Genomic DNA, 13286 nt, shown 5'->3' with positions numbered 1-13286 from the left:
AAATGAGTAAACTAGTTATGTGTTGTGACAGGTAAAATTAAATGTGGTTGCTTTATTTCTGTCCCAAGTTTGGGTAAAATTAGTTGGGGTTTCTAATATATTTGTCACTTATAAATTAGAAGCTTTAGCACCAGTTTGGGGCATTAAGCATTTATTAAAGCATACCAAGAATTAGTAAAAAAAAAAAGAACACCTGGCTCAGAAAGTTAAGAAAAGGACTATTTAGCCTAGAGATCAGCTTGGCCTGCTTCTTCTCCAAGCCCAACTTAGAGTGGAAGCTCCCTCTGAGTCCCCAGGGGAGAAAGTCCCTGCACACCACTCCAAGCTAATTGGCTAGCATCACCTAAACCCATTGGTTCACTGGACTTGAGGGCGGTCCATGAGCAGAATGTGCCAGCCCTGAGGTCAGGGAACACACCCTCTGAGGGCCAGGCTCTCAGGTAGGTGTGGTTTCAATCAAGTCAACTTCAAGTGAGTCAATCAGCAAAGTCAATCCAATCAATCTTAATATAATCCCCTTGAACAGGGGGTGGCCCTCTAGGCTTTCCAAAACCTACTATTTTCTCAGTGTCCACTTCAAAGCTGGAGGTTTACACACTGAATATGCCAATTTTGAATACTTAAGCTTATAGTCTACTTCCAAATTTTCCATCAGAAAAGGAAGTTTAAGGATAAATTTTAAATGCTAATATTTTTAAAATGTCAATTATAGTTCCTGTCATTGCCCTTATCTTTAGACCTATTTGCATCATAAGATATCCATGTGAGAGATGGCTCTGGAATCACAATTGGTACATGAGAGTGATGGGTATAAATGTGTGTGTGTGTGTGTGTGTGTGTGTGTGTGTGTGTGCGTGCGCGCGCATGCGCACACATATATTCTAAATATCTGGGTAAATGTATATATGTATGCCAATGGATCAAGTTTCTCTATTGTCTCCTTTTTCCCCCCTTTTCACCTCCCACCTTTTTAAAAAGGAAAACTGCAGGGCTTTTGACCTGAAATGCAGGAGAGGGAAGACATGCAGTGAATCATGAGATATACAAACCACAAAATGTTAAAACAGGAGAGAACACAGTTTTCCAACCTGGGCTTCAGCACCGAGAGACTCAAATAGACGTTTTTCCTGGTTGCATGAAAATTAAGAGATTCAGGAATGAGGAGAAGAGAGAATTCTAAGAGAAAAAAACTCTAAGGTATTCTACAGGAAGCCAGAAAACATTCTGCCTTTGGTTCAACCAGATTGCAATAGCCAAAGAGAATCATCTCCTTTCTTCCTGATGTGGGAGAAAGATGTAAACAGACTTACAGCTAGCAATCCAGCTCTGATAGTATGAATACCACCTTCAAATACCAAATAAAGTGCTAAAAAAGCAGATTAAGAACCCCTCAAATAGTTAAAGAAAATATCAACCTTAAATATTTAAATGGATAAAGAGAGACCATGCAGCCCAACAGGGGAAATGACCAATAAGAGAGTATGAATGAAAGGAGGGAAAGCCATGTTTGTTTGAGTTTGATAATGAAGTAGCCCGGCTGCCCTCCTCACCCCTGGGGAGAAAAAATGAAGAAAGAAAGGAAAGAAGAAGCTAAATGGAAGAACCCTGAGGATAGTTTTAATATACTTACCTAGTGACATCTGGGGCAGTGGTTGGGTGTACATGTTTCATGATGGTCTGGATCCAATTTCGTCGAATTCCAGAAGTCATGGCAGAAAGAGTGAACTCTCCTTCTTTGGTCTAGATAGAACATAATAAATCCCTAATCAACAATGACAAAATAAAGGGGCATCAAAGAGTTGTTCAAGATTCTTTCTTCCCTTCTCTAAGAAAAGCCTTTGAAAAGGATGTGGACAACTGTAGTCAGGGTCTAAAAGGAGACTTTATCAATAAGGTTGATAGTCCCAGACTCTAACTGTGGTCTGTCTTGCAGATCAACTTCAAAACATATCTAGAGACTAGAAACAACATGGCTATGACCCATATCAATCTATATCTATATAAATATAGATGTATGTAGATATATACATATCTGTATGTATTACACAGCTATATGTTTACAGCCTTTTGTTTAACTAAACAAGTGTGCATCTTGTCAGAATGAGATTAGGTCATCATCTGGTTCCATCAGAGCATGGGCAGCACCTGTCAAAAAGTGGTTCCTCAGGAAAATCCTAAGCACCAGTCTGACCATGTCACCCCCTTGCTCAAAAAATTGTCAGGCTCCCTACTCCCTAAAAGATAAAACATAACCTTTAACATGGTATCTGTCTGTGAGCCTGCCTTTCTATCATTATTATTATTTATTTATTTTTTTTTGGGTGAGGCAATTGGGGTTAAGTGACTTGCCCAGGGTCACACAGCTAGTGTCAAGAGTCTGAGGCTGGATTTGAACTCAGGTCCTCCTGAATCCAGGGGTCAATGCTCTATCCACTGTGCCACCTAGTTGCCCCTTTTCTATCATTATTAACATCAATCCCCCACATGTAGGCTACCTGGGAGTCAATTGAAATGGACCTGCTCTTCTTCCTCTGTGAATTCAGCCAATAAAAGCTATTCATAAACACTCCTCCCCTTTCCCCAACCTATTCCATCCTCTTCCCCATTCCTCATGCCCCGGTTCAAATCCTCTTCTTTTAAACTGAACTCAGCTATGGGCAGGCATGTCTTCCATGAATGAAGTCTTCCCAGGTGAAAATGATCTCTCCCTCCTTGAATTTTTCATAGCCCATAGCTAGATCTCACCTTTCCCCCTCACATGCTTTTATCTTTTTTTTTTTTTTGGTTTGGTTGTTTATATATGTTGCATCCCTCTCCCTGCCCCAATTACAATGCAAATTATTTGTGAGCACCAGGGCCTTGCACAGTGTGTTCTCATTCACTGAAGAAAGTTAGTGCCCATCAAGGCTGAGGCACTCTGGGTACAAAGATAAGAATGAAACAGTCTCTGCCCTTGAGGAGTTTACATTCTATTGGAAGGAAACAGTATATACACAGAAAATTAAACAAAAAGCATCATGCAAGTGAAAACAAAGATATTTCCAAACAGGGGAATATTAGGTAGGAGGGGTCAGGACCAGTCTACATAGGAGGCAGCACTAGAACTGAGCCCTGATGAAGGAATAAAGGAAGCTAGAGACTCTATGAGCATGTTCCAGGCACAGGGATTGGAGATGGACTGTTGTATATGGGCTACAGCAATCAGAGTCAAGGAGCTAAAAGTGCAAAAAGCGTAGAAATATCAAATAGGAGGGGAAGCTAGGTGGCGCAGTGGATAGAGCACCGGCCCTGGAGTCAGGAGGACCTGAGTTCAAATCCGGCCTCAGACACTTTACCACTTACTAGCTGTGTGACCCTGGGCAAGTCACTTAACCCCAATTGCCTCGCAAAAAAAAAAAAAAAGAAAGAAATATCAAACAGGAGATTAGATTTTACCCTAGAGGCAAGAGGAAGTCACTGGAGCTTCTTAAGCGAGGGAGTGATGTGTTCATCAGACCTGTGCTTTAGACAAAGGAAGCCTACACAAAGTAGAGGTTTAATGTTTATGGGACTGAAGAAAATCTATCCTTTTCTGATTCCTCATCACCTTTAAGTTCTTGTTCTAATCCAAATGAGATGCTTTAAAAAGTGATAAAAATGGGGCAGCTAGGTGGTGCAGTAGGGAGTCAGGAGTACCTGAGTTCAAATCTGACCTCAGACACTTAACACTTACTAGCCATGTGACCCTGGGCAAGTCACTTAACCCTCATTACCCCACCAAAAAAAAAATAAAATAAAGTGATAAAAATAAAGACTTTAACCTTCCAGTCCACCTGGCAAACTGGCTGATGGGAAAATGATAGAGTGACTGTTATGAGATGGGTACAAAAGCAGACGGAGGCCATTGACATAAATACTAAATCCAGTTTGGCATATACAACAAAGCCAAGGTGGAAAATTCATCTCATCAGTCCCTAAGTTGAGACTCCTACTGACACTCACTAAAAGAGAAAGGTCAAGACATCAGCTATTTCTTCCTTTCCTTAAAGGAAAAGATGACTCCCATCTACAGCTGACATGGCTGAACTTATCTTGCTGTCTTATCAATACTCTCCTGATGAAATGTGTTTTAAAATTTGCTCTTCTTTATTGTCATTTTTTCTATTTATGTAAGATAGTGAAAACTCAGTACTTCCTCAACCCCACTACAGCATGACACTGTTGAGCACCACCTTGAACACTTCCTGCTTGCCCAACCTGATTTTTCCTGCTGCTGCTTTTCTAAATGCCTCTTTTCCTTTTCTCACCTTCTAAATGGGAGTGTTCCCTATGGTTCTCCCAGTCCTCTTTTCATCTTTCCATAGTCTCCCTGGGTTAAAGTTTTTTTATCTACCTCAACAGCTTCAAATATCAAAGTTTCTATTCAAATTCCCGAATCCTTTCACTCTCTCTTCCCTCGAACATGGTTCCTGAAGCTCCAGATCTATATTTGTAGACCTGCCTTACCCAACAGACTTCCACCAGGATATCCTGATAGCACCTCAAATGCAATATGTTCACAATTAAAGTCATAATATTACTTCTCTAAGGAAATGATCTCTCCAACTTACCATTTCTATTAACAATACCACCATTCTTCTATGACCACAACCTGAAATATTATTCATTTTTCATATGGGGAATAAAACAGAGGAAAGAGCTGCTAAATTCTCCCAATTCCTTATTTGAAGTGTCTCCTAGATCCTTCCTGTCCTTTCCATTCACACTATTACCACCACAGTTCAAATTTTATTATACTTCTTTTTTTTTGTTTTTGGTGAGGCAATTGGGGTTAAGTGACTTGCCCAGGGTCACATAGCTAGTAAGAGTCAAGTGTTTGAGGTCAGATTTGAATTCAGGTCCTACTGAATCCAGGGTCAGTGCTTTATCTACTGCATCACCTAGCTGCCCCTATTATACTTCTAATATGGACTACTGCAGTAGCCTAATCACTGTTTCAAGTCTTTTCCCCATTTTAGTCCATGCTGCATATTACTATTCTCTTAATCTTCCTCAAGTACAGCTTTAAATATCACTTCCTTGCTTGAAAACTGTTAACACATTATGCCTGAAAATAAAATCTAACCTCATGAAGCTTAGCATTCAAGGACTGCAATCTAGTTCCAACTTTCCTTTTCAGCCTTTAACTTCCATTACATTCCCTTTCATACAACTAAACTGCACTAAGTTACTATGCCCAAAATTAATTTTGTGCTTATGTTCTGACTTTATCCCTCATACTATTACCTCTGCTTAAAATGCTCCACCCTCTGTGTTCACACTAACAGAATTCCACATCTTCTCTGAGCCCCTCCCTGATCACACCAGCCAGAAGTGAGCTGTTTTGGACTGGGGTGCTAGACTGGTTCAAATCCCAATTCCAACACTTTCTAGCTGTGTGACCCTGAGAAAGACTTTTAACCTGAGTCTCAGCTGATATCTATAAAATAAATGGTGATTGCTTACCTTCTCAAGGAGGGGGAAGGGAAAGGAGGGAAGAATATAATTTGCATCTCAAAACTTTATATTTTTAAATTGTGTTAAAAAAATAAATGGGCAGCGAGGTGGCGCAGTAGATAGAGCACTGGCCCTGGAGTCAGGAGTACCTGAGTTCAAATCCAGCCTCAGACATTTAACACTTACTAGCTGTGTGACCCTGAGCTAGTCACTTAACCCCAACTGCCTCACTAATACATACATACACACACACACATAAATAAATAAATAAATAAATGACAATTTGCAAAAACAAATAAATAAATAAATGGAATTTCTCTGTCAAAAAAATAAAATAAATGTTTATGATAATAATGATACCTACCCTCATAGGTTGATGCTGTGGTGATAAGAAGATAAATCTGCTTGGAAAGTTTAAGTGTTATATCATTGTCAGCTATCATTATTCTTCACCCAAGTTATTGGTGCGTGTTTTTTTAAAATAATTCTCATATTTTACTTATCACATATTCTTTTATCATAATTATATCTGTAAATATAACTTATCTCTCCTATAGGCTACAAACTCATCGAAGGTAGAGATCAAGTCTTATTCACAGAATATTCACTGAATGAATTAATGAAAACTAGTTTGCAGTTGTTGTTCAGTTGTTTTCAGTCATGTCCGACTCTTTGTGACCCCATCTGAAGTTTTCTTGGCAAAGATACTGGAGTGGTTTGCCATTTCCTTCTCCAGCTCATTTGACAAATGGGGAAACAGAGGCTTGCCCTGCTTCACACAGCTAGTAAGTGTCTGAGGCCTAATTTGAACTCAGTCTTCCTGACTCCAGGCCTGGCAGTCTATTCACTGTACCACCTAGCTGTCCATACTTGTCTTAGTACGTTGGTGCATAAATCACTGGCTCACAACCATTTCACCTCGGATCCTCAAGTTCCTTCCAAAAGATCCTCAACAGCTATTCTTTGTTCAGATTAGAATTGGAGAAAATAACAGAAAGGAAGGGATAACTGGGTGACAATAGAAATAAGAGAGGCCGTGAAGGCAGTGAAAAATACCCATGACGACAGAGATCACTGTTAACAAAAGGAGTGGATGGCATCAGATTTTCTCCATAATTTTTGCTATGGGAAGTTACAGTGGCAAATTGGAGGCCAGAATAATCTTCCCTAAAAGAAGTACAGCATTTCACAGGAAGATGAATTATCCTAAGAACTTTCCTGAAACTAGTTACTGACTAGATAAATACGTGGTACATTTAAAACAAAGTCTTGGGGGCAGCTAGGTGGCAGAGTGGATAAAGCACTGGCCCTGGATTCAGGAGGACCTGAGTTCAAATCCGGCCTTAGACACTTGACACGTACTAGCTGTGTGACCCTGAGCAAGTCACTTAACCCCCATTGCCCTGCCAAAAAACAAAACAAAACACCAAAATCTTAGTGGATAAAGCATTAGCCCTGGATTCAGGAGGACCTGAGTTCAAATCTGGCCTCAGACACTTGACACTTACTAGCTGTGTGACCTTGGGCAAGTCACTTAACCCTCACTGCCTCACCCCCCCCCCCCCAAAAAAGTCTTCCACATCCTGTTTTATCATATCTCTCAGCTCTAACAAGTGTGTGGTGGGCATAGTGACTCAGAAGTCAGAAGGACCTGAGTTCCACTCTCACTTCACTCAAAGCTGTGGCCCTTAGACTCTCCAAGCCTCAGCCTCCTCCTGTATAAAATGAGGACTTCTAAGGTCCCTTTCCTGTGAATAGTTATGAATCTACGATCCTGAGAACTTGTGAGCTGAGCCCTCCCCTTGCCCTTGTTCTGCTTACATGGATCTGAAAGCCATAGTTTCTCTGGACTGGATATTCAGTGACATTGCAACAGGTAGACAAGTCAATTTCACCATCCAGATCAGCCGCCTGGAAAGAAAAGAAAGAGTCATAATGGGTATTTCCTCCATCAGTGTGGTTTATTTAAAATAGTGTGGTTTGTTTGTTGTTTTTTTCCAAACTTAAGGAAAAAGTCCATCTCAAAAGCCACTTCCATTTGGCCTTGAACTTCATGGCTACTGTGGGTTAAGGCCTTATTAAGTGGGCAAAGTTAACATGATTTATGTTTATCCAAGTTGTTCAGTTGTTTTTCAGTCATGTCCAACTCTTCATGACCCCATTCAGGTTTTTTGGGCAGAGATAGTAGAGTAGTTTGCCACTTTCTTCTCCTGCTCATTTTACAAGATGATGAGACTGATATAAACAAGGTTAAGTGACTTGGCCAGAGTCACATTGCTGGTAAGTATGTGAGGCCAGATTTGAAATCAGGAAGATGAATCTTCCTGACCTTACCACCTAGCTGCCCTGTTTATCTAGGTAACAAAAAGAAATGCTGAACTCTTTTCTTCTTGAAGTTCAGGATGCTAAAACTATCTCATTGTAAAGAAAACACAGTGGATCATTCATCCTGAGCTTTTTACCTAACATTTTCCAAAGAAAAGAGAAAAGCTGGTAAACTACATTGCACACACATCTCCCTTAGTTAAACATCAGAGGCAGGAAAACATTTAACAAGAACATCAAAAGCAGATCTCATACTCCAACTTTCCCAACAGAATCTAGACTAGGAAACACAAGACAACATACACCAGCACCCTTCAATCAACAAAGGAAGGAACTTGAGGCAAGAACAGCACAAAATCACTGGGAGCTGGACACCCCCCGAATCTACTCAGCCTCAATTCACTCAGCTGCCTCTGGAGTAAAGGAGGAACAGGAGATGCTCACCTCCTCAGCTACTGAATCCCTGTAGTATCTCAAGCTCTGATCCGCCAGGACAAACCAGTGTTTCTTCCACTAAGAAAAAGAATTTGAAGAAAGGACCCATGAATACTTTTCAGGGCTCTCACTCAGCCCTTCTGATTTGCAGCTGAGAAAGTATAACCTCTGAATACCTCTCATCATCACAGGTAAAGCGAATGACGCTTCATGCCCGCGCCTCCCCCCAGTGACTGGTGGCACACAAAGGACTCTGCTTAGGCTCCAAGCAGCCATGCACTTATGTCAGGACAACCCTCAAAGCTGTAGCTTCTCCAGTGAAAAGCCAAGAGCTGGGCTTCTAGTGGCAGGGGTCTCTCCAGACTCCATAGTGCCGGGTGCTTGGTGAACACAGCCCACTTGCTTTGCTGCCCTCAATCTGCTTTCTATTAGAGGCCTCAGAATTAGGGCTTCCTACTGATGAAACCCAGGAAAGGTGACAGGTGGTCCTGGGTGGTAAAACTGAGTTGTACCTGGCTGGCTAACCAGATAGATGGACACTGGTTTTGTTGTTGGGGTTTTTTTCCCCCCACCTGCAGCCAATAGCAGCAAACTAACCAGCTAAGTTCCCAAGTCTTCACTGTGGGTGGCAATGAGGGAAACTCGGATCTTCAGGCAAAACCAAGGGGATTGGATATGGAGAAGAAAGAGAAAAGAGCAAGATGACCTTTGGGAAGAGTCATTCAGAAGACAAGAAGTCGATTCTGGGGCTGGTCGGAACCTTCAGAGCCCCTTTTTATGGAAGGTTAATCAAACATGATTCATTGCTATTTGGTGAATCCCGGTTCCCTAGGGCTCCCCTTCTCCCCACCACCCAGAGGAGGTCACTGCAAGGACATGAGTGTAAAGCAAAGGCTAGAGGATTGCCACAGGCAGTAACATGAGCTCATCTTCAGGTCAGTAGCTCCTGTACAGGCTTAATGGCTTGAGTGTAGTGGTAGTAGTGGTAAAAGTAGCAACAACAACAACAATAATAGCAATAGCAATAATAGCAGGTATAGAGAGTTGTAAGGTTTGCAAAGTGCTTTACAAATGTCATTCCATTTTATCTGCACAACCACCTTAGGAAATGGAGGCAGATAGCAATTAAGTGACTTTCCCAGGGTCACACAACTAGTAAGTGTCTGAGGCTCAGGTCTTTCTGACTCCTGGCCTGGAACTCAGTCCATGGCACCACTCAGCTTTACTCTTCAAGGACAGAGCTGGGCTTGGGGAAGAGGGAAGGAGGAGCAATGGGCAACTGAGAGTTCCACTGGGGACCATAATGCAATCATTTTCATTTCTTCTTTCTCCATCTGGGATTCAAGCTGCTCAGGACGGTTCTCCACTCCACCATGAGCAGTCAGATGGCAGTGGTGCCTCCAGCCTTACTCAAAGAGGCTAACAAAAAGGTGAGAGCAGCAAAACTAACCCAATGGCACAAGTCTTCCACTATGAAAACCAACAGCCCATGGGGACCTTTTGAAAAGGCTGCTCAATAATGTGGGAATTTGTTCTGCCAGACTAAGATAATATATATTAAGGGATTTAAAAAAAAATTTAGTCAGTGCTAATGTGGAGATGTTTTGCATGGCTGCACATGTATAACATTGAATTGCTTGATTTCATAGAGTGAGGAGGGAGGGAGGGAGGAAGAAAATTTGGAACACAAAGTTTTAAAAAATCAATGTGAAAAAATTTGTATTTTACATGTAACTTGGAGAAAATTCTAAATAAATAAATCCAAAAAATAATTTTTTAATTAAAAAAATATATTTAGTCAATGAGGAGGAAGAGTAGTGGGAAAGGGATTAATTTAAAAAAATTTTTGTTTCTTAAAACTATTTTTTTTAAAAGACTGCTCAGAGGCAAGTGGAATATAGTGCCTTAAAATGCAGCCCTGGAAAATAAAATAAATTAAAACGCAGTCCTGGGGCCAGGTCCCTTATTTTTGGGAGCAGATGAGTTTGGGCATCATGCAGGAAGCAGCTACCTGGGAACACACACACACACACACACACACACACACAAGTTTCCTCCTAAGAATAGTTGGCATAGACCTCTTCCCTCTGAGGTTCCCAGTCACATAGATCAATAGTAAAAATATTCAGTGAAATGAGGAAGTTTCGGGACAGAGAAAGAAGAGACTGATGCTTCCCGAATAGACCCCTGCCCTGACTCAACTCCTGGTCAACCAGGTTCTAAACTCACCTGGCCGTCCTCGTACTGCTTGGTCAGCCAGCCTTTCTTGAAGTTCAGCAGGTCAGGCTATGAAGAGAAATGGGAAAGAATTACAGGACAACATTAAGGGATTTCATCACTTGCAAGAAGGCAAATGCCAGGAGCAGAAGAGCTCTACACCAGGTGACAAGCATCCTCCTGCTGGGAGGACACAGAGAGAAGGAATGTTTTGTTCTGTGTGAGCATGTGCTTCCGCACTGCTGCCAAACAGCACAGCTCACGGTGCTCTCCATCTCATAATTAGATACTGGACAAACTCCTCAGAAAAGAGGGAGAAACTGTGCTCAGAGGGGTGGTGGCAGAAGTGGCCTTCGTCATCCTCTCCAGCTTTCTGCATGTGCCGCACCAGCAGATGAGGCGCTCTGGCTACTCCTCAGGAGAAGACGTAATCACATCCCCCTACGTGAGACCCCTGCACACTGGCTCAGGGTGATGAGGGTAATGGAGATATCCTGGGACAAAATCAATGTGAACTACATGAGGGTGGCAAGGAGTCACAAAAGCCCATGTTAAAGGAGTAAGTCTTCCCCTTTCAGTCAGAAAGAGGAAATACCTCTGGTGGGGACAGAGAAGAAAATTCCCCATCTCCAGCAGAAGGGACAGGCACAGTGTTGACTTTCCAAGCAAAATTCATTATGTAATGAGAGTGGTGACCTCCCCAGAATGACCTCGTGGCTGACTGACCAATGAAGAGCATTTCTAATTTACTTGTTTCCCTACAAACTAGGAATAGACCCCATAGCTGGAAAAACCCAAACTAAGTAATAGGGCAATGTATCCAATCTTTTTTTTTTTTTTAATGTTTATCGTGTAACAGAGAAAATCCTGGTGGTCCTAGGACTTTCACACAGATCTAGGAAGATAGGATCCAAGCACCTAAGAGTCTTTGTCTGTCCTTATTTCCTCCACTTTATTTGGGCTTTTGTATGTATGAATTCTCATCTTAGTAGTTAAAGAAAAGAACAGCCTTTGTGAAGATCCTGTCTTTTGGATCTGCCTTCATTCTTCACAGTTCTGTCTTCCTCCCTGCCAATTATGGGTCCCCTGTGGACCAAGGCAGGGCCCTGCCTCTACTCCCAGACCAGCATATTTCTTTTGCTTGTGAATTTCATGTTTCACAAGCACTGAGACCCCAACCTTCACTATCAGGAAATAGATTGTCCTAATAGCTGCAGGTTAAAGAGGCCAAGGAATAAGTTGTTCTCTGAAAATCCTAAAGCAAGAGATGGCACAAGAGCTTGCTGAGGTCATCTTCCTACTTCAAACGTGAGAGTTAAAATGGAAGGTAAAAACCCAAGCTCCCATTCTATGGCTTCATTTCTATATGTACTTAGTTCATCCCCAATCATAAGAGTGAAGATTCTAAATAAATATTCCGAAGTAACTAGAATTGAGATGAAAATGGAAGAGAAAATAGCCCCTTAGTAGTAGAAACCAAGACACTTATGTCAGATTCCATGAATTCAAGAATGTGACTATTGGTCCAAAAAAAAAGAAAAAGAAAAAGAAAAAGAAAAGGAGTGGGGGGGTCTCAGAATGATCAGTTCCTGTTTGAGAAGTTAGCTTTGTTCTCCAACCTAGTGCCTCAACATTCCCAAAGCCATAGTGATCAGAGACCTTGACTAAATCAAAACTAGCCACTTTTAATATCAAGTATGGGAGAGAATAGCTGGGGACAGGCAAGATATATAGCCCAATGAAACAAAAGTTTCATTAATAAATCACTTGGAATTCTAGAGAATGCCTATGAACAGCCAGAACATGGATCTGGCCCTAAAGTGAGACTCACTGTAGGAAGACAAGAGAGCCATTTTCTACAGAAGCAAAATCCAAGAAAAAAATGGATGCTGCCTCAAAATGATTCTGAAAAAAAAGCAGAACATTAGAGGAAGACAGATGGAGAAGCCAAGGTCCTCTGTAGCTGACCGGAGTCCCCAGAGTCCTGATTTTATTCAGCTGCTCTTATGGCCTAGCTGGCCTGCATCTACAGGGAAACTTTCCCCAGAGATCACCATTAGGTTGTGGGCACAAAAAAAGAGAGGGGTTGGAGAAGTAGTGCTTCTGGTCTCCCAAAGACCAGGGGAAAAGAGAAAAAATAAAAATAAAGAAGGTGAAGGTGGGAGTGGCTTTTGTTTCAATGCACCCCAAACAGAGGCCTGGTGTACAATCAGTACAGATGTGAAAGCACATGTACACACAAGGTGCCAGGAGAGAAGATGTCAGGCCCTAAAATGAGAATAAATAGAACAGGAATAATTGTGAACAGAAACAGATGGGACCTTGTTTCCTGAAACCTCAGTTCCATGCTGCCCGGTCCTGTGGAATGTAGCAGGCCAGGACAAACTGGGCTCACCGTCATAGAGGACTCTGTGGACCTTCTATCCAGTGACTTGGCTCTTCGGTGCGGAGACAGGGGAGAAGCTGAAACATCTGGAATGGAGCCAGCGGCAGAGGCCATAGCTTCGGTGGTGCAGTCCTGTGGCAGAGAGCAGCCTCTAGTCAGTATAACCCAAACTCATAAGGAAGCTGCAGAGTCGGGCTGAAGACCTTGAGGACAACCCTTGAAATCATTTATAAAGCCTCTGCTTAAGACGAAGTCAATGAAACAAAGAAGGAATTGTCATCAGAAGATTACAGGCTTCTCAAGCATGAAAGGGGTGGGATGAGGACACCCAGCTGCCCCTCCTATATGTGGCCGTGGTTCTGAAACACCTGCAGAAGCCAACTTAGCTCAGTTTTAGAGCAAGACTTCTCACTGAGATGCATTCAGCACTGCTTTTCTCCAGCCTCCT

At 42.0% G+C, this 13286-nt stretch overlaps 1 protein-coding gene across 9 annotated transcripts in view; it reads right to left on the bottom strand.

Moving 5' to 3' along the window:
* LOC122732845 (myosin phosphatase Rho interacting protein) overlaps positions 1–13286 on the bottom strand; it is a 252893-nt gene that overhangs the window by 47431 nt on the left and 192176 nt on the right. For 4 of the 9 annotated variants that reach the window (XM_043973249.1, XM_043973287.1, XM_043973312.1 and 1 more), the window contains exons 9-13: positions 12848–12970; positions 10465–10521; positions 8245–8313; positions 7297–7386; positions 1631–1740 (exon numbers count right to left, since the gene is read on the bottom strand). In XM_043973249.1, coding sequence (XP_043829184.1) covers positions 1631–1740; positions 7297–7386; positions 8245–8313; positions 10465–10521; positions 12848–12970 — 449 coding nt within the window. Of the gene's footprint in view, positions 1–1049; positions 1128–1630; positions 1741–7296; positions 7387–8244; positions 8314–10464; positions 10522–12847; positions 12971–13286 lie in introns of all 9 variants that reach the window. The other 5 variants (XM_043973281.1, XM_043973272.1, XM_043973256.1 and 2 more) reach the window with 3 other exon arrangements.

This window comes from Dromiciops gliroides, chromosome 1, assembly GCF_019393635.1.
Source record: "Dromiciops gliroides isolate mDroGli1 chromosome 1, mDroGli1.pri, whole genome shotgun sequence".
Lineage (NCBI taxonomy): Eukaryota > Metazoa > Chordata > Mammalia > Microbiotheria > Microbiotheriidae > Dromiciops > Dromiciops gliroides.
The sequence above is the reverse complement of the archived record's forward strand: the minus strand, read 5'-3'. Positions and strand labels throughout refer to the sequence as shown.